This window comes from Pholis gunnellus (assembly GCF_910591455.1).
Source record: "Pholis gunnellus genome assembly, chromosome: 16".
Lineage (NCBI taxonomy): Eukaryota > Metazoa > Chordata > Actinopteri > Perciformes > Pholidae > Pholis > Pholis gunnellus.
In genome coordinates this window covers 6,727,383-6,746,609 of record NC_136543.1, presented here as the reverse complement: position 1 = coordinate 6,746,609, position 19,227 = coordinate 6,727,383, and the positions used below count along the sequence as shown (strand labels likewise).

The 19,227-nt window shown below is 42.8% G+C and overlaps 3 protein-coding genes across 4 annotated transcripts; 2 read left to right on the top strand and 1 right to left on the bottom strand.

The window, feature by feature from the left end:
- Positions 1–1,182: 1,182 nt before the first annotated feature.
- On the bottom strand, positions 1,183–11,593 carry zdhhc3b (zDHHC palmitoyltransferase 3b). Its single transcript, XM_079176011.1, has 7 exons — positions 11,305–11,593; positions 6,375–6,706; positions 5,783–5,907; positions 4,974–5,070; positions 4,602–4,683; positions 4,122–4,252; positions 1,183–3,526 (listed from the first exon to the last, which is right to left on the bottom strand). Exons 2-7 carry the CDS (start codon positions 6,675–6,677, stop codon positions 3,368–3,370), a joined length of 897 nt encoding a protein of 298 aa, XP_079032137.1. The 5' UTR covers positions 6,678–6,706; positions 11,305–11,593; the 3' UTR covers positions 1,183–3,367.
- A 1,366-nt stretch (positions 11,594–12,959) lies between these two features.
- Positions 12,960–14,896, top strand: exosc7 (exosome component 7). Of its 2 annotated transcripts, none has more exons than XM_079176738.1 (8): positions 12,960–13,056; positions 13,205–13,306; positions 13,555–13,649; positions 13,782–13,947; positions 14,038–14,108; positions 14,237–14,360; positions 14,451–14,606; positions 14,723–14,896. In XM_079176738.1, exons 1-8 carry the CDS (start codon positions 13,000–13,002, stop codon positions 14,825–14,827), a joined length of 876 nt encoding a protein of 291 aa, XP_079032864.1. In that variant the 5' UTR covers positions 12,960–12,999; the 3' UTR covers positions 14,828–14,896. The 2 variants fall into 2 exon arrangements, with proteins under 2 accessions (XP_079032864.1, XP_079032863.1); XM_079176737.1 differs by having other exon boundaries at positions 14,451–14,610; positions 14,727–14,896.
- A 1,477-nt stretch (positions 14,897–16,373) lies between these two features.
- On the top strand, positions 16,374–19,019 carry LOC306708819 (tetranectin-like). The gene is made up of 3 exons (XM_079176761.1): positions 16,374–16,502; positions 16,717–16,815; positions 17,928–19,019. The coding sequence occupies exons 1-3, from the start codon at positions 16,406–16,408 to the stop codon at positions 18,332–18,334; spliced, it is 603 nt and encodes a 200-aa protein (XP_079032887.1). The 5' UTR covers positions 16,374–16,405; the 3' UTR covers positions 18,335–19,019.
- Positions 19,020–19,227: the final 208 nt, after the last annotated feature.

Below are 19,227 nucleotides of genomic sequence, written 5' to 3'. Positions count from 1 at the left end.
CATTTTAACCCAAATCAAAACGGTTTGATTAGAGGGAGTGACTGGTTTTTTTCTCCGATGTAAACTGTTCATAATGTGTCACAGATTACAGATTATGTGAAAAACATTTGTAAAAGTGTAAATATATTCTGTTAATAGGAAACACTTCAACGGATGCGTAAATTGCCATCCTCACTGAGAGAAGAGACATTACAGAATTATTAAATAAACATCTCATCTGACAAACACGATTCTTGTCTCGTCGTATGTTAAGTTCGTCTCCGTGACAGCTTTGTTCTTCAGACAGAGGAGCTTCAGATTGAATTAGATGTGAATCACAGCGCATCTGTATTCAACTGGGTAAAGATGTGAAGGTTTGTCTTTTCCTGCAGCAAGCAGGGACTTTGTACTCATTTAGCTCAGTGTCCTCTCTTTGCATTCAAACACAGTAACGTCTAATGAAGAGCATCAGCCTTGAGCAAGTTTACATCTACTTCCACGGTGACGCTCCATTAGACCAGCTCCCTCCCTTTAAAAATGGAATCAGTTTAAAGCCCCTTCAGATGCCTTGCAGTCCAGTTACATGGCAGATAAGAGCATGCTTCTGCAATTACAACAGAATGTTGTTTTTTTATCATTAATGTTTGACACAACAGCATCAAATATATACTTTTGTTTACATCCCTGAATTCAAAACGAAATTTCTCAATAAGGAGAACCTTATTTATTTATTACAACCTTATTATTAACAAGCGTCTGTAAAAAACAGCAACCATTCAAATTGTGGAATTTAAAAAGGTATTTATACAATATATATACTTTTTTATGGGGTAACAATTGGTTTGAATCACTTTCTAGAGATGTTTTCTAATGATAAACTGTAATTCTACTGACGTTGGGTGGTAAAATTACATATAGAGCTAAAAGTCATTCAGTCATTTACTAATCTGTATTTGTAACCAAAAGAAAGCAACCATTCAAATAAAGAAATCCTAAAGGCATTCATTTTTTATTTTTCAAAATTTTAGTGAGGTTTTTAATGAGCTGCAAAATTACAAAGTGTATTTACAGCAAAAATCAGACAATATATTCTTAAGTCAATATATTCATTATACGTTTTTTTTAAGTAAAACCTTATTTGCTAAAATATTTTTAAAAACTGATCAACGGAGTCAATAACATATCCACAAAACTTATAGAAAGTTGTGTCAAATACTTACTGTTTTATTGAATTCCCCTTTAAACAAATACCAAAGTAAAAGAAAACATCATGTGGTCCATAGTAAGTACTACAAATGGTATTCATACCGGACCGCAAAGAATATATCAAACAATCCAAGAAAGAAGAAGAAAGCTGGTGAACTGTATATGTAAACTGGATCGCAACCGTTGCATCTCCGTATCATGATAACATCTTTTTTTAACTCCAGTGATTTTTAAAAGCCTAAGAAAATGTCACACTTGATTATGGTCTACTCTTGAAATGGTAACCAATCATTCAGCATTACATTTGGCCACATATATGTTCCAATATGTCCTTTCATCATCTTCAAAAAGGCTTTCAAGCACATTTGAGCAAAAGGCATTTTTAGTGTTAAATGCTTTGAAGTGGCCTATTTCCTTTTCCGAACCAAATTCTCATCACCAAAGGTAAAATATTCTCCTTACACTGGCTGGTCCGGTACCCGTCCACAGCCGCAACAATTTAAAAAAAACGTGCATTTCTAACGTGGTCCGTCAGTCCTTTTTCCTCTGGACTAAATTTCAATCAGCATTTCATCCAGTAAGGCTTTTTCTCCCTCTCGTCAGGCTCAACAACTGCAATCTGTGACAAACTGGATTATCCACAAGCAAATTCCATCAATTGAGAGCCAGTGAATTACACTTCGGGTCAGTGCATTCAGACAGCAACGTGTATTGCTTTTATTCCCCCGACTTTCTATCCGAGCTGGTGGCTGTGATTAAAATAGTTATAAAGCAAAGAGGTTGGCTGGATTTACTACACGCAGAGTTGCCAAATAGTCCCAAAAAAAAAAAAAGGACACTGGTCAAACTACCTGCTGGATTGAAAAACCGACTGACGTTACAGGCCGTGCTGCCTCCTGGACGAGAAACAACACTTTACCTGTTAAGTATCACATGTTTTAAGTTAGAATCCTAAAGATTTCCATGAATTCAAACCTTTTTGATGCTACTTATATTCAGCACTTTTTCAGTAAGAAGCCGTTCATGGATACATCCAGTTATTATTTCTATCGTGGTTTTCTTTGTTATAGTGGAGTCCGCCATTCTCGTGCCGCATTCAAATTACCTTCACGCGCGTAATGAAGTCACAGAGTTACTGTTTTTTAGTTTTACCTCATTGAAAATCTCGAGCATGAAATCGGATTGCGGTTGCTCAGGCATGATGGTGAGCTCGTCTGGCTGCACCGTTAACAAGGTCACCAGCTGCTCTTCTGTAGGTGTGACTGTAGCATTAAATAGCACTTGCTGTCACCACTGGTAACCACGGGTGTTGCCACATCAACCAAGACTGAAATCTTTAAGATTCTAACTTTCTGTCCTACAGCCTTTAAACTTCCCTCACAGCTCCTTAAAAACTGTTTTCATCTGTGATTCGATTCAGGTTTCTTGGGGTGCCAGATAGGTGGGGATTAGTGCAGAATGAAAGTATGTAAATCAAATCAAATTCAGTCTCAAAATACGTTTCTTAGATGACCTGAACTAATCCACCTATCCGGCACCAAAGAAAGACACGACAAACTCATTTAAAATAGCACTAAACCAATGCGATCCCGTCTCACCCCGACTGTCACATTAAGGCAAAAATAATAGAAATGTCTTTTAAAAATACTAATGCACTGTTCTAAGGCAAATCATGCGCAGCACTCGACAAAAGACTCTTTGTGTCGACGGGAATACAGCAAAGGAAGAGGTGACGGGATCACGACAGCGTTTACAGAAAGACAAAACCAAGAGACCGAATTGGCACCCGGACTGCAAAAACCTTCTGGACTTCAGTTTTGTGTTCACATTGTTTCGTCTTCATAGCAGGAAATGATCAGACACCGCAGGAAGACAGTCAGTCTCTAAGTGCTTAGTTAGAGATGTTTTTTTTCTTGCTTGTTTTTTGCAGAGCAGCGCCTCGATAATCTCATTCAGCATCAAGAGGGAAATAGAAAGAAGGTGAAGGTTGTTTTTTTGTTTTGTTAAACAAACATTTCAACAACGTATTTTACAACGGAACACCCTGAAATATCGATAATATCCACAAACGAAAGAAAATGTAGAAGTGGTTAAAAGGAGATCATGTTCGTTGTGGTCCAGCCAATAGGAGGGGGCAGACCAGGAAGTCCACAGCAGCAGAGCTCGGTTAGACGTCCAGCTTTCACACGATGTACTGGTACAAGTCCGCCTTGCCGTGATCGGGTGTTGCGAAGGGACTCATCCAGGCTATCGAGAACGGGTGACCAAACACCAGCTTCATATTCATCCATTTGGACCTCTTGGCCCATCGTCTCTCCTCCTTCTTGAGCTGTTCGATACCCTGCGGTTAAAAGATGTGACAAACACGAGAAGATGTGAGTCTCCAGTGCTGCGTGTTTAAAATATGTAATGTAGCAGCAGAAATTAACCAGCGAGAAAGATTAAAAATGAAGCGTGCTTTGTATTCTTTCGGGGGGTTTTTTGCCTCACAGGTCTGAATCAGGGTTTAGGGTGACTCACTCTCAGCAATTCCTGATGTTAAAGAACGCCACACACACATACACACACATGAAGATGCACTAACAGGGCAGCAACCTACAGGCCTCGTTAGATTAAAATGAACTGGAATAGACGATGTTTGTAGGGAATATTAAAAACAACGTGAGTCATCGTCGTAGGTGGTTTGAGCGGATACGTTTTGAGAAAACGCACTAATCTCAACCTACCTGGAGGCGATACAGGAAGTGAACTACCTGCTCCTGCTTTCATCTCTGCTCCGATTTAGTGACAGAACAAATTCTTATTTTAGGAAGTCAGAACCGCTATATAGACTAAAGAAAGCCCTACATTCATGCCTGGATAACTGGCTAAACCCAAGCAATCGCACCACAGTCTGAAATTCACATCACGGACCAACTGCTGCCGTTTTCACTCACCGTCTCGTCGGTGCAGATGGAGTGGACCTGGGTCCCAAACATGACTGCGGTGAAGATCAGAAAGAGGAGACCCTCGAAGCAGAGGAGGATGAGGAGGATGACCGTTGCTGGGGGAGAGAAGTTACTGCACTCTGGGGAGGGAGAGCAGAGAGAGAGAGAGATGTCTCGTGCGAACTACAAATACAGCCTCATGGTCGCAGTTGTCTCAGTTTACATCCATGTCTGTCCAAAATGTAACCTCTTCATCAGTTCATTCTTTTAGACATTTGTGTGAAATTGTCATTATTAGCAATATGACTTGTAGAAGCCACAAATGTGATTTGTGAGGTCAGTGACATTTCATCGTCAAATTCTGAGCCACGACTCGTCTCTTTGGAGTTTAATCAGCCATATCTGCACGTTGGGATGTTGGTAAAACAGTGCAGTGCCTGAGTGAATCTGGACATTTAGCAGCCACTTCGTCATTATTATATCACTTACTTGTCCAGTCTTCTTCAAAGCAGAACACAAAATGGAGGGCAACCAAGATTAGCGCATGGAAGGATACTAGTGAAATATACATCTGGGGGGAGGAGAGAGCATAACAAAGCATGAGATTTGGTGTTCAGATAAGATTCTTTAAATAAACAGCCCTTTAGTTGACGTGAGAATGAGCCTGGTGACCTGAATGCGGACATTATTTTTCTGTTACGTTAAAAATGATTTATTCAGCGTTTCTTCTTGACCATCTGTGTGTTTGGTGTTCTTGTGTGTTCTCTTGTATCGGCTTATTTCTAAAAAACGGTGTGCAACAACAATAAGACATTGTTTTTGCGCGGTAACATCAGGGCTCCGGGTGTCCCAAGGACTCACCGTGAAGAGCACAAAGTATTTCTGGTTGCTCTCTCCGACACAGTTGTTCACCCAGGGACAGTGGTGGTCCATCTTTTTGATGCAGCGTTTGCACACACTGTGGACACATGAACATACAGGTAAAGATGACATGTGTTGACATATGACAGTGATATGACTGGACTGCTCTCGATCATAGTGGCTTGACTGTGTCCGTATTTGTCTGTGTCTGTGTGTGTGTGTTACTCAAGTAAGGTCTGACATCCTTACAATCTATCATCTGACAAAGCAGGAAGTCACACTCCGTCTATTTGTGTGTTTTGTTTGTGCGCTTTCTGAGTGAAATCTATATTTAAAAAGCTGCCGTCTCTTGCGTGTAGTACATTATTCTGATGGGTCATTCGATGCAAGCGTATCATCTCGGTGTCATCATCTCAACCACCAACAACAATGACTCATAAAAACAAAATCATCTATTTCGTTCAAACTGACATTATCCCACCGAGACAGAATGACTCACTGGCTCTGCAATTCAATTACGCTGCAGTGTTTTTGTGCTTTTCATGTCTCGAGATCCCCCAGGGAACCCACTGAGCAGCCACAGAGGGCACTCCTTATGATCCACCTGCAGGGGAAATGCGCCGCAGCTACTCAAGATAAAACACACACACAGGGGAGGCAGGAGACCCACACGGACGAGGAGAGGGCTTTTCCTCTGGAAGGTGCGGACTTCAGCAGAACGCTCTATATCGCCCGGACCTACATCCTAAAAGTTGCGGAGTTTTGCGATCTTCCCTCACAATCTGCGCATTCACAGAGGAGTGCCGTACCTGCAGTGGTGCGCTCTGTCGGGCTTTATGCTGCAGCACTTGGGACACTTGTACACCACCTGTCCCGGTTTGAGCTGCAGGCTTTCGATGAATTCTTTGGTAGCGTTCCCTTTAGGCACGGCTCCCTGAGAGACAGAGAGAGAGAGATAGAGATAGAGATAGAGAGAGAGATAGAGAGAGAGAGAGAGAGAGAGAGAGAGAGAGAGAGAGAGAGAGAGATAGATAGAGAGAGATAGAGAGAGAGAGAAAAATGAGTAGGAATTCAATTGTATTTTACAGTGTTTCCTTGTCATTCATTTAGCTGCAGGAGCTCCTTAAAGATGGAAATTGTCTTTCACAGCAAAGAAAAAGAAAATGTATGGTTTGGTTGTATCACTGAACTTGCCAGTGATCAGTGATAATTTAACTAAACACAAATCCTAAAGGATACAGACCACATGAAGATGCAATCAACGGAAATATTAAAAGGTATTAAAATCAGATTCACATGCGTTCTTATAGTATTTAGAGACAATTTATACGAAGATGTATTACAGCCTGTGTTTGATTCAGCTTTTTTCCTCTCAAGTAACCCATTCAGAGTCTGACTGACCGGGTCTGTGCACATCGCCCTGGCGTGAGAGGCGAGGGCGAGGATGGCGAGGCCGTTGAAGATCACCCCGTTGAAGAGGCTGTAGATGACGTTCTTGGCGGGCAGCAGCATGACGAACATCACCACAAACTCGGCGTACAAGACCAGGAACCAGGTGATGACGCCGCACACGATGCCGCAGCCGTCGCGGATGAACCACATGGTGCCGGAGCCGTTGCGGGGCGGGGGAGGGGCGCAGTGCTCGGGCCTCAGGTAGCCAGCCTGCCTCTCGATGTCCCTGGTGCGGTGCGCCGGGCTCTTCATCCTACAACGCCCGGGGCTCCGACCGCATGCTGCGACGAGGGACAGATGGAGAGGACGAGGGGGAGCAGAGGGATGCGGAGGAAATGAAAGAGAGGATTCGGAGAATGAGGTGAGGGATTTGGATGTGGGGAGGTACCGGTGTAACAATTATTTTTGCACGCCAAAATAAACAGACTTCTTCCCGCAGGCCGTCACTCAGATGAGCACTTAAATCAGTCAGACATTGTCAATAACCCTGTAACACTGCTGCCATTATAGATTTGACAGTTTTTAACGCACCGTTCTTTTCATATGAACATGTCATCCGTCACCGTCAATGTAAATCCCCCATGCTGTACAGGATATATGTATACACACACATAATCATACAGTCCATGAATATCCATTCAATATGTATTTCTTTGCACTATTTGTATTACATAACACTTGATTTGTATATAGATGTTTTCTTTTTGTTGTTGGTAATTGGTGCTTTTTCTACCCATTTCTTCACCTACTTGTGTACATAATTAGCATTTACCTATTTTCTTCCACCTTTGTTGTCTTTATTCCCAGCTGTTATGTCTATTTCTGTGTACATTGAGAGCAATGCAAAAACCAGAGGCAAACTCCATGCACTCTAATGGTCTATGAGAAAAAAGTGGTAAATGTGCCGCACAGTTTTAAATGTCTTGTTTTTTCCCCACCAACATTCCACACCCTCAAAATTATAGATTCACAGTCATGTAAGACAAATAAAAACTGTGAATCCTCACAGAACAGAAGCTGGAACAAGAACAATGTTTGACTTAAAAAGATATTCTTCTATTATTCTAAAAATAAATAAAAAGTGTTTCCTGTCGATCTACTAATTGACTAATTGTCTCAGCTCTATAAAAGTGTCCTTACCGCATTGCAGCAATATCACAGTGTAAGAGTGCTGTACCACAACAATTAAAGAGTCTGTGCGAACTATCTAATAAGTGTTCTACATCCTCGAGGAATATAAACAAAGACAAGCGCTAATAAGTCCACAGATAGAATCAGCAAGTGAGGACGATACACAGCAGGATTAACTGAAGGAGGAACAAAGCAGTGATTGGCCTCATCCCAACAGGCCAAACAATCCACCAGGATTCCACCGGCAGTGAAATGAAGACGCCGTTGTTGGATTCGGAAACTGCAATTCACCTTTTGGCATTAAAAATGAACCAAAACAATGCGTCAACTAAACAGCCTCCCCAGTTGTCCCGAGCTGCACCCGGGGCCTGAGGTTTGTGTCTGAGCCTCATGAATAAGCAATTGGGCATGTCTGAGAGTGTGAAGACGAAGATGATGCGACTTCAAAAGGAGGTAAAATGTCAGAAAACCAGAAATAGACCTCCCTATTATATGCCGATAACATAGACTGGAATCAAACAGCTGGACCTCGGCGCCCGTCTCCTCCCTAAAACCTGAGTTTATACTGAGCGCAGTGAAGTTGGTCATTCCTGAGGACTCAGAATATCCACGAGGCTTAACTGAGCGATAGCAGTTACGGAGGCTTCCCCCGACGACAGCAATTTAATCAGAATGAAAACGATACAGAGTTTATGTGGCACATTCGGGATGGAATAAATCAAAGCTTTCTCTGGATATAGCCAGGTTCAGATAATACTCCGACTGCAACAATTCTAGCAATTCAACTCTGAAAACAGTTGGGAAAACGTGGGCATTGTACTGATAAAAAAACAAACAAAAGAAAATGACTTTGTGGTTACAATGGCTATTTTGAAAAAGCAGTAGGCGTCTTGCTTGACCCTTTTCACCACGCTTGTCACCACCCAGCAGGAGTCAGGCGCAGTGGGAGGTCATTGTTGGAGGTCTGGCGTGTCTGCAAGGATCACTTTCACTAGAAGGCTGGGACGACTGAACCATCTGGCTGGTCTCCAGTGGTAGGCACACTAAATATATGTGCACACATACTGATGAATGAGGTGTCACAATCCCTGAAAATGTGGACTTCCTCAGACCGACATGCCACACAGCTTGTGAGCACAGGATAATATATTATTTAGGCTTTTTCCCCTTATCTATAAAGTCACTGCAGGATTTTACAATTTCATTACAAGATCAAGGGGGGGGGGGGGGGGGGGGGGGGGGAGTAGCCCATTTCAAGAAAGTCGTGTTTCCGGTATCGGGCACCCAGGGCGCTCGATAACGACTTGTAATTGTTATCTGGACTGCTTTAATGTTTCACTCCATTGGAAACAAAGAAGCTTAGACGGCCCTAAAAAAAAAAAAACAGGTTTACTGAAAATGCCGATGATTGGACAAAGATAGGACTTCCTACAATAAAGTGATGAAAGACCTCGAGCAAAACTAACTGCAAATCCAGAGTTCATTAACGCAGACTAAGTCAACAGTGGTAGAGTGGAGAATGAGTCTATAGATTTCTCTTTTTTTTATATAACAACTGAATGGCTTGATTGTTACAGAGACGCTTTACAGAACAGCCTCCTTTTCTCTTGAGTCGACCCGGAGACACAACAGAGCGCTGCCTCTGCAGTGCTGTAAGATTAGATGCACTGTGTGATTTACACTGTAACGGGGACTCCCTGATTCAAAATGTATGCGCGGCACAGTCGGATATTTCAATTAATGATTCATGGGTATGTGTGATACCCTGCTGCTAGAATGCATTTCAAAGCCACTGACAGCACTGACTGATGGCAGGATGAGAGATGTGATGAAGAGATGATGAGAGGCGGCTGGATTTGACCTCCCGTTGAGTTAATTAACACTCTAATGTGATTTCACTTTGCTGACGACCTCCTCTGGCAATCTACAGAGCAAACCACTTCTAATCTCACTTGGATTGGTTTTAGTGCACTGACGTGTGTGACCCCCGCCAGATTCTGTGGTATTAGTGGATTAACTACATGAAACAGGCCAGAGAGTCAACCCGATACTGATTGACAGGTGAGGTGTCAGGAGGACTCTACAGAGAAATCAATACGCAACAGAATTTAGGACCGTGTCGAAATACTGTGCAGGCGCCATTTTTACAGCTGGTTTCAAAATAAAATGTGATAATAAGCAATATGATGGGATACTAATGTGTGCAGCTGCAAACTAAACTGAAACTCATAACTGGGTCACAGAATGTTGGTAAACCACTTATACTTGTTTATAGTACTGTTAGCTGTTTGTTGGTGCACTATATTTTATTGTACATTTTAAAGTTACTATTTTTAGCACTGTGTTGATTGTTGTATGTTATGCACCACCCGCCATGTCATATTCCTGGTATGTGCAACATACCGTGGCAATAGACGGTTCTGATTCTGAAGTCAAACTAGCAACCTGTGTGTGAGCGTTGAACTTGGCCACTTGGCATACAGTCCTTGTAGAGCGGTGCAGGAATGAGTCAGAACTCTTCTTGTTCCCTCGTCTCAAAGTCAATCGGTTTTTGGTCAGATGCCTAAAATGTTGTCTGTTGTCAACACAAGCATAACATTTGTTTCCGTTTCCACGATACAAAATGTGACAGTAGATACCCCTATGGTGAAATGTTAAGCTTTTACTTGACTTAAAAAAGGCTGTGTGCTAGCAAGCGGCTAGATGAGACGACAACACGTCATCAAGGCGGACTCCGCCTTCACAGCCTCGTTGTGTGTACTCTCGCTCATGTGACCGTGGTGTAGTTCGTTTATGGCCTAATGTTAGCTTTGTCCCTTCTGGCGATTCCATTCACGCTTCAATGATCATAAAAGTGGTGCTCATTTGTGTCAGCATCATAAACGTATGTTTGCCACAGAATTTATTTTCAGCAATAATCCCAAATTCAGCGGAAAAATCCCATTGGATCAGAACTTCAAGGATTGGCCTACAAAAGTACATCAATGGGTGATGTGATTTAGTCGTGAATAAGAGACGCACACCAAAGTATGTCGGGACAACTTCAGAGAGCTGAAACGATTAGTCAGTGAATCACAGAATTCATCTGCAAATATTTCAATATTCGATTAATGTTAAAAACGTGAAATGATGCAATCTCAGATCGCAGCGCTGAAGTTTAAAACATTTAGTAAAAACTGTTTCACTTGAGCTTTTAGAATAGGGTTGCAACTAATGATTATGAGCAGAGTTGACAAGTACCAGTCAGTGAAGATGCGTTTCAAATTTCATCTCGAACAACCTCTGAGAAACAAAGATCTGGGTCTATATCTTGCTGGATGCTTGACTTTCTGATAGTTGCATCTCTAAAGTAACATTAGTTATACATTAGTATAATAGTGTAAAAACACTGGTGAGTAACATATAAACCAGCATGCGACTAGATCAGATGAGATAAGATAATCACTTGTCTCCAAAGTGCTCTTGAGCAAGACTCAAGCGAAATTGACCTGTGACCTCCCTGAATATGGGTGAGCAAAAAAGGAAATGATCTCGTCATGCCCAGTGGGGGCTGTGCAGTTATTAAGGCATCATAGGGCCATAATGAATCAACTTCCAGAAAGTGATAATGCTATCAACCCGACCAGGAAGTAACTGGCAGCTGGAGCAGCATATCTGGACTTCCATTAGTTCATAGCCGATAAGTACCATGCAGCAGTGATTACATTCAAGTATTTCAAGAGTCCACTGTGTTTTTCTTAAAACATACCTCGCACTCTCCTGGTTTGTGGAGAAAAGTTCCTTGAAGTCTTCACGTAGTTTCGAGCCCTGGGAAGTTAAAAACACAGCAAAGTGTCTCCTCCGCCGCTCCGTCTGTTAGCGCAATCCCAGCTAACCTCACTGATCTGCGGTCAGATGCTCCCAGCAGCTCCGCTGCTCGGCTCGCGCGTTCTCTGCCGCTTCGGTTTCGACGAGGTGTCAATTCACCTCGTTCGCGAGCTAATCACAGCGGGGGACCGAGCACAAAAACGGGCCGTTACCTAACTACTGCTTCCTCCTCGGTGAGACCCAGAGAGCTTTGCGAGCAGCGGAGCAACACAGCGCAGAGCGAAGCAGGAAGTCCGATACTCTCCACCGAGGGTGTGCGTGCCCTGAGCGAGGTCTACCAGGCAACAGTTTCTCCCACTATGTTGACTCAATACACACTGCCCTTATTTTGGGATAGTTATTAATTTGTCTTTCTGAAATGCAGAAACGCGATACTGGGGGGTCCTGTTCATATCCTTAGTTCAACTGCTATTCTATCAGCCCCAGTGCATTTCACATTGTACTGCATTAAAGACGCTCCTTGAAAAACCTAGAACAACACATTCCTCCATGACATTATAAAAATAAAAACAAAGAAGATGCATAATGATTGTATGCTGCTCTATCTGCTAAATGACAATGCTATTTAGAAGGTATTTATCTTCACATTCAATGCATATGACAGAACCACGGGAGGACCAGGGTCCAGGTATAACCAGGATCCACGGGAACCTGCGAGGTGAGAAAGCACAGAGACTCTGGTGAAGAAGCAAAGTCAGTAATGTGCGTTAATGGTATAGGTAATATAAAATAGTAATGTGAGTAATAATAAAAGTGATATTAGCAGTGGGAGTCAGCAGGGGTATGGAAGGACCAGGGTCCACGATCCATGGAAACCTGTGACTGGTTGTTTTAATATCATACACAGCTGAGGCCCTAAAGGGCCCCTCATCTAGGCAGGGCCTCAATGAAGCAGAGAGACCCACCTTGAGGCGCTTATCGTGTCGGTTGATATTTTTCCTTTAGTGGTGTATCTTCCTACATTTGTTTTGCACTAAAGAGTTGAAAACACCTGTTGTCGGTAGCCTGTAGTCCTGGGGGCCTGTACAGTGCCTGTAGTAGCCGAGCCTTACAAATAGTGAAATTCATTCGTTCAAACAAGCTGAACGTGGAGTCTTTATTCATCCAATTTCTGTTTTATTCTCTCTAACCAATTGTTCATTCATCATGACGAAGTATAATTCCACTTTCTCAAAGCCTGACTCAGCGATGCTAAAAAAAAAAAACAGTTACAGATCTGGAATCAGTTACAGCTTCACTGCATGCATATACAAAACAATGCAAACTTGTTTTAAAGACAGAAACTCTGATTATACGACATAATAAGTATTGCTTTCCTAAATTCAGCAACAAATGATCCTAAAATAGTGTATCAAAGTTGTTAATTATTATCTTTCCCTCTCACGCAATAGTCACATAATTCACAGTCTGCACCGGTTGGGCGGGGTCCTCTATCTTCCGGAGGTTGATTTTTGAACAAACTATCGGGACATCCGGGTGAGCAAAAGATGTGGGACTCGTGCATGGGCTTCTACGTCGTCTTTCGATGACGTAAGAAGAAGCGCGACACACACATGCTATTAGTGCTTTTTACACTATGGCAACAGTAAAAGTTAGCGAGGCTGAAAAGGTGTACATCTTACACGGTATACGGGTAAGTTTTTCACAGCTAATATTCAGCCCTCAACCTCTTTTAGTCAAACAGATTTCGACAAATGTCAGGAATGTCGTGATTTGTGCTCTAAAACGGCGGAAAGCTAACGTTAGCTGCGTCTTGTTGACATGTTGATTCTTTGAATCAGGATGACTTGCGAGTGGACGGAAGAGGCTGTGAGGACTACAGACACGTGGAAATAGAGACCGATGTGGTGTCCAACACGGACGGCTCCGCCAAAGTCACACTGGTAACGTAACGCTATAATAAGTACAGCAGAAGTCCTCCATGTTGGCTCATTTTATGTTTACGCTCTGGAACTTTTCACCTGTGCACCCTCAGTCACTTGTCAACGCTTCTATTTGCACACAACGTTACTCCCTCGAGCTATATCTATCTAAAGTGTACTATCTTCATTCTGGCTTGTAATTGATCAGGACGGTTGACTGATTGATAACTTATTATTTTCTGAAATATTCAGTTTTGTCTCTCTTTCAGGGCCACACAGCGGTGCTAGTTGGGATTAAGGCTGAAATCGGTAAACCGAGGCCCATGGTGCCAAACGAAGGCTACTTGGAATTCTTTGTAGACTGGTAGGTGCAATTATGACGAGATTCTACTTACCACCTTTTAGGAGTAGATATGGATAAAAAAAATGTCTCTGAGTGACGGATGCTACGTCGCTTCACATGCTTATTGTTTCGCTTTCTCCTTCTAATCGTCAGTTCGGCCAATGCAACCCCCGAGTTTGAGGGCAGAGGAGGCGAGGAGCTGGGGACGGAGCTGAGTAACACACTCTACAAAGTCTTCAACAACAAACACAGCGTGGACCTGAAGAGCCTCTGCATCAGTGCAGGAGAACACTGCTGGGTCCTCTACGTGGACGTGCTGGTGAGTGGTCCGATGATGTCTTTCACTTTGGCGTATGGCAATGCAACCAATGGCGATTGGCCCGGGTGACCCACTGACGTGTTTCCACAGCTCCTGCAGTGTGATGGAAACCTGTACGATGCCATCTCTGTAGCTATCAAGGCAGCTCTCTTCAACACAAAGTAAGAGAGATGTTATACTGGTCTTTAAGATCAGATTGTTAAATCCTATGATCTCTTCCAGCTGTCATGCCTCTTATTCCTGTTCAGTAAAATGAAAACTTACAGTCTTCTGATTTCCTTGCTTGCAGAATTCCCAAAGTCCACATATCAGCTGACGAGGAAGGAGCGAAGGAAATCGAGCTGTCGGATGACCCGTATGATTGCATGAGAATCGATGTAGAAAACGTTCCTTGTATAGTGACGTTGTGCAAGGTAAGCTCACCTGTGCTGATACTCAGAAGTGAAAAAAACAACAACCTTTTATCACACAAACCGTGACCGTGACATTGGTTTTGATTACAGGTGGGCCACAGGTACGTAGTGGACGTGACTCTGCAGGAGAAGGCCTGCTCCGTGGCGAGCCTGATCATCTCTGTCACACACAAGGGCACGGTCACCTGCGCGAGGAAGGTGGGCGGAGGCAGCCTGGATCCAGAGAGTATCTTTGAAATGACAGAGGCGAGTCAAGCGCTTCCTCCTCGGCCATCTGGCTCCCTCCAGGTTTTTTGAATACGATTACGCCTGAATAGAGGCTGTGCGGTAGAAAGGTACTTACGTGTTTTTGTTGTCTCCAGGCAGGTAAACGGGTCGGGAAGGCCCTTCACGCTCCGCTCATGAAGCTGCTGCACCAGGAGGAGAGTTTGGGAAAGACGCGACAGAAAGTTGGCTTCCTTGGTTAACGTCAACTGCTGTAGCTACAGTTTGTTTGTACATGTATACAGAATTTTCTAATACAACTTTAAAATTTGTACGGCCTTCTTGTCTTTGTATTTAAATGTAGAAACACTGTTATATGGTGTTGCTGTTTTAACACATCTCTCCCCAAAATGTAAGGTCTGGTGTAAAGATCCTGTACAGATGCATTTCATGATGAAAACAATAAATAATAAAGTATGCTACCGACATTATAGAGGGGCTATGTGTTTCACACAACATCAAGTAGGTCCATCAGATAATGTTGCTGAACAGTGTCTTTTACCAAATTTCCCCCTGGGGATGAATAAAGTATCTATCTATCTTGCACAAATAACTTGCTAGCTTAAGTTCATGATATTCACGCCTCCATGCCAGCGACAGCTGTGGTCGGAGGCGTTATGATTTCGGGTTCTCCGTCCATACGGTCCATTCTCGTGAACGTGATCTATCGGGGACGCCTGAAGGGAATTTCTTCAAATTTGGCACAAATGTCCAACTCTGTATCAAGGAAGACCTGATTACATTTTGGTGGTCAAAAGTCACCGTGACCTCACAAAACACATTTTTGGCCAGAACTAAAGAATTTCACACAAATGTCTAACATGATGAAGTGACAACATTCTGGACAGACATGGATGTAAACTGCAACATGAGTGTTTAACTCAAGTTTCAAACAAAGATGATACTCAGTGCTATGAAAAATTAAATAAAAGCACAGGGGAAGTCCTGTCTCTCTGCGTCCTTTTGTTTCTGCCACGTGTCAGTGTTACAGGGAGACCAGATGTGACTCTGGACCACGTCCACTCTTCCCTCAGACTGTTGCAGGGTGTGTGCGCTGGCTGAGAGCGGACAGGTCCAAAACGAACGCCTATTTTAGGATAGAGCTCTCGCTGCAGATTTTAAACGAGAAAACGTGGGCAGAAAATAGTTTATGAAATGTTACAAAACTTAAAATAATGGACAAGTAAACAGGTATTTCAAATCTGCATAAGTGACTTCATAGGTTATGATTAATTAGTTTTTCATTGCAGTGCTTTACTGCTGCCAAAAAAACTAAGATTTTTCCAAATGAGGCCATACCTAAAGACTTCCAGAACACCTTTTGGCCAAAAAGAGTTTTATTCCATCTGTTCTTTTCCTGTTTCTTTTAAGCCAAGTTATTCAAGCATTTATGCAACATGTGATTCAGGGTTTGTTTATTTCTTTTTTCATATACTTTGATGAAAGCTGCACTGGGTTACGTCATAACTGCTTCACATCCTCTGCCAGTCTCCACCTGCTTTCCAGACCTGGTTCTGGTTTGTACTGGCCCTCCATGTGAAGTGTCTGGGGCCAGATGAGACAGACACACACACACACACCATTCTTTAAGGCTCCTGAGGTCAGATTGTTTTTCCTGCAAATGGCAGTTTTGGACTTCAGTATTTTTCCTTGTATGAAGAGATGTGAGAGAGAGAGAGAGAGAGAGAGAGAGAGGGAGGGTGTGAGAAAGAGGAGAGAGAGAGAGAGGAGGATAAATTGCAAGCGTAGCTGTTGGAGCAGCTCATTGAACAGGTCTCAGCATGGAGTTCAAAGGCGTGTGTGTGCTTCTGGGAGTACTGCTACTGGTGAGCTGCTCATGTCAGCAGACTCCAGTGAAGAAGAAGCCACCGAAAAAAGGTAGATAGAAAACATTTGGTTCACTACAATCTGCGAGGAGGATTATTTGAATATCATATTTGTGTTATCAGATCTTTGAGATCCCTCTATCAAATAGAATTGTTCTAATTTTCCTTAAACCTTTTGATCAAATGCTTAAATTTCCTTGAAAGGAGATGATTCAAATACAAATGCCTGATTTGGATTTCTCTCATGTCTCTGGTGTTGGAATCAGACACAGCAAAGGATACTGCCGTCGAGGAGCTACAGAAACAGGTCACCGACATCGTCCACGAGCTCAACATACTGAAGGAACAACAAGCCCTGCAGAGAGGTAACTGCTGGATCATAAGTTTGATCTTGTTCACATCAATAAAGGAGAACAAATAATTCCCCCAAAAATGGCTCCATTCACTCACAAGTGCCCTAACACCGGGACTTGATGGAGTCTGTGTACAGACAAAGCTTTATTACTAAACCAGGCAAGCTGCCCCCAAAAGCCCCAGGTTTTCTGTGCGTGAATCAGATGTGCACACTAGGGGTGACATCTTTTATTGAAATTTGCAACGGTAAATTACATGATCAACCGTGGCAGGTTCTCATTATTATGTAATCTAATGGCTCTACCTTGTAGAGGGTCCTTTTTTCAAAATCTAGTCTTAATAATAAAGACAAAATTACAAAAAGCTTTACAGTCAAACAAGGAATACAAAGTAAATAAAATCGGAAGCCTAAAAGAAGAAAACAAGATAAATTTATTATAAACAATTATGAAAAAACCCATCAGATAAGAAAAAGCCATAAGAATAAAAACAAGTTTGAACAAGAGATTTAAAAGAGCGGGCTGAGTTTGGATTCTCACAACTGAGAGGCTCAAAGGTCACCCTCGGAGACATGGCATGATTTTGGAGAACTTCATTATTATTACCTTGAATCAAATTACCAACACACAGAAAGGCTGTTGCCGGGCTCTTCGCCACTTTTACTTGCTGAAGTGTTCTTGAGCAAAATTAACTCTTTGGACTCTACTTTATGAAAACCAGAGCAGGAGGACAAGCAGTCATTGGTATCACACTGGTAATTGGATTACAATGTGAGCATTTTAAGGGATTTGCTGTTTGGATTTATTGACTGCATGACATGAGCTACATTGTTCAGCGTGAAAAATATGTACTCAAGTTCAAGTGGACAGCTTGAGGTTTGCTTCTGCTACAAAATTAATTCAGATGGGCTACATGTGTAGTCTTTGGAACTGCTAGTTAGAATCTGGAGGGCACATGGCAAACCCCAAAATGATATCCTGTTGTTCCTGCAAATCCTAAAATGTTTTTCTATCATGTTGATCATGTCTCCAAAACTACCACAGGACTGCTTTTATTACCAAAGGGCAGGATGCCTGTAAGCTAACCGCATACCCATCTGCTCCCTTTTGTTTTTCCTCTTCAGTCTGTTTGAAAGGCATAAAGATCAATAACAAGTGTTTCTTGGCCGACACTGTGACAAAACGCTACCACACTGCCAGCGAGGACTGCAACGCCCTGGGCGGTGTCCTCGGCACGCCCACCTCCAGCGAGGAGAACGACCAGCTCAGGGACTACGTCCGCCAGAGCATCGGCCCGGACGAGCAGGTCTGGCTGGGCGTCAACGACATGGCGACCGAGGGCATCTGGGTGGACCAGACCGGCTCCAGCATCACATTCAAGAACTGGGACACGGCCAACGGCCGGTCCCCTCAGCCGGACGGAGGCCAGGCCCACAACTGCGGCGTCCTGTCCGGGGCCTCCCGTGGGAAGTGGCTCGACGAGAACTGTCGCGAGGAGAAGCCGTCCGTCTGCCAGTTCAACATCGTCTGATCGCATGCATCTCGTCATAGACTTTGCAGGGTTATAGCCGCTTTCAGTGTACGCATTGCCGCAACGCCAGTCTGCCTGCTGCTCCAAATCGAGCTTTAAACCAGTGGTTCTCTGCTGCTTTCGCATCAGGACTGAATTTCTTTAGAAGTTAGCCGCATGACACATATGGGTTATTTTTGAGTAATCTGGTCTGAGTCATTCGAAGCGTCCCTTAGTCACACTAAAACTAGGATGAACACAGTTCATCAGGAATTAATTACAGATGTTTGTACGTCTTGTCCTATTGTTTCCCCCAATCACTTTAAGATATATATATTGGATGTTCATAATTCAAAATACCAGTACTCCTGCAATAAAAGATGTGTGGGTGCTGGCACCTTTCACAAATGTAAAAACTGGGTGTAGCTTTCTATTGTTTCCACACATCTTTATTATGATTCACTGGTTGAGAACCACTTGTTTAAACCCAGACATCCTGTTACCAATACTGTATTTTAATGACAAAAATCAATGGAGAGAGAACTATAAGCTAAGAGATATTTCATGAACATATAATAAATAAAAACTCAATCTTCAGCCACATTCTTTTAAGAAATTCTTTTAGTTTGCTAGCCTTGTAGTCTCCTTCAATGTCTATAGCCGGGTGTAGCCTGAAAAATTAACATCAATAAACTATGAAAACTCATTCCTCTTTTGTCATTTCTTCAAGGAAAAGTTTGGGGAAATATGCTTATCAGCTTTCCTGTCCAGCGTTAGATAAGATTGACACCACATGTTTAAAAGGGGTGTCAATCTTCTTGTCTGACTCTCAGCGAGAAAGTGTGTGCTTCACAAAAAGTCCAACACTATTCCCGAAAGTCAAACAGCTCCAAACTGAAAGAGAAAAACATAAA

What these genes read in the sequence shown, in the direction of transcription:
- LOC306708819 (XM_079176761.1), top strand. Translation starts at nt 16,406, where the DNA reads ATGGAGTTCAAAGGCGTGTGTGTGCTTCTGGGAGTACTGCTACTGGTG. An exon ending in GAAGAAGCCACCGAAAAAAG is followed by an intron (nt 16,503 to 16,716) that starts GTAGATAGAAAA and finishes TGTTGGAATCAG; the next exon opens with ACACAGCAAAGGATACTGCC. An exon ending in ACAACAAGCCCTGCAGAGAG is followed by an intron (nt 16,816 to 17,927) that starts GTAACTGCTGGA and finishes TTTCCTCTTCAG; the next exon opens with TCTGTTTGAAAGGCATAAAG.
- zdhhc3b (XM_079176011.1), bottom strand. Translation starts at nt 6,677, where the DNA reads ATGAAGAGCCCGGCGCACCGCACCAGGGACATCGAGAGGCAGGCTGGC. An exon ending in GACAGAGCGCACCACTGCAG is followed by an intron (nt 5,071 to 5,782) that starts GTACGGCACTCC and finishes ATGTGTCCACAG; the next exon opens with TGTGTGCAAACGCTGCATCA. An exon ending in CTTTGAAGAAGACTGGACAA is followed by an intron (nt 4,253 to 4,601) that starts GTAAGTGATATA and finishes CTCCCTCCCCAG; the next exon opens with AGTGCAGTAACTTCTCTCCC.
- exosc7 (XM_079176738.1), top strand. Translation starts at nt 13,000, where the DNA reads ATGGCAACAGTAAAAGTTAGCGAGGCTGAAAAGGTGTACATCTTACAC. An exon ending in ACATCTTACACGGTATACGG is followed by an intron (nt 13,057 to 13,204) that starts GTAAGTTTTTCA and finishes TCTTTGAATCAG; the next exon opens with GATGACTTGCGAGTGGACGG. An exon ending in GCAGCTCTCTTCAACACAAA is followed by an intron (nt 14,109 to 14,236) that starts GTAAGAGAGATG and finishes CCTTGCTTGCAG; the next exon opens with AATTCCCAAAGTCCACATAT.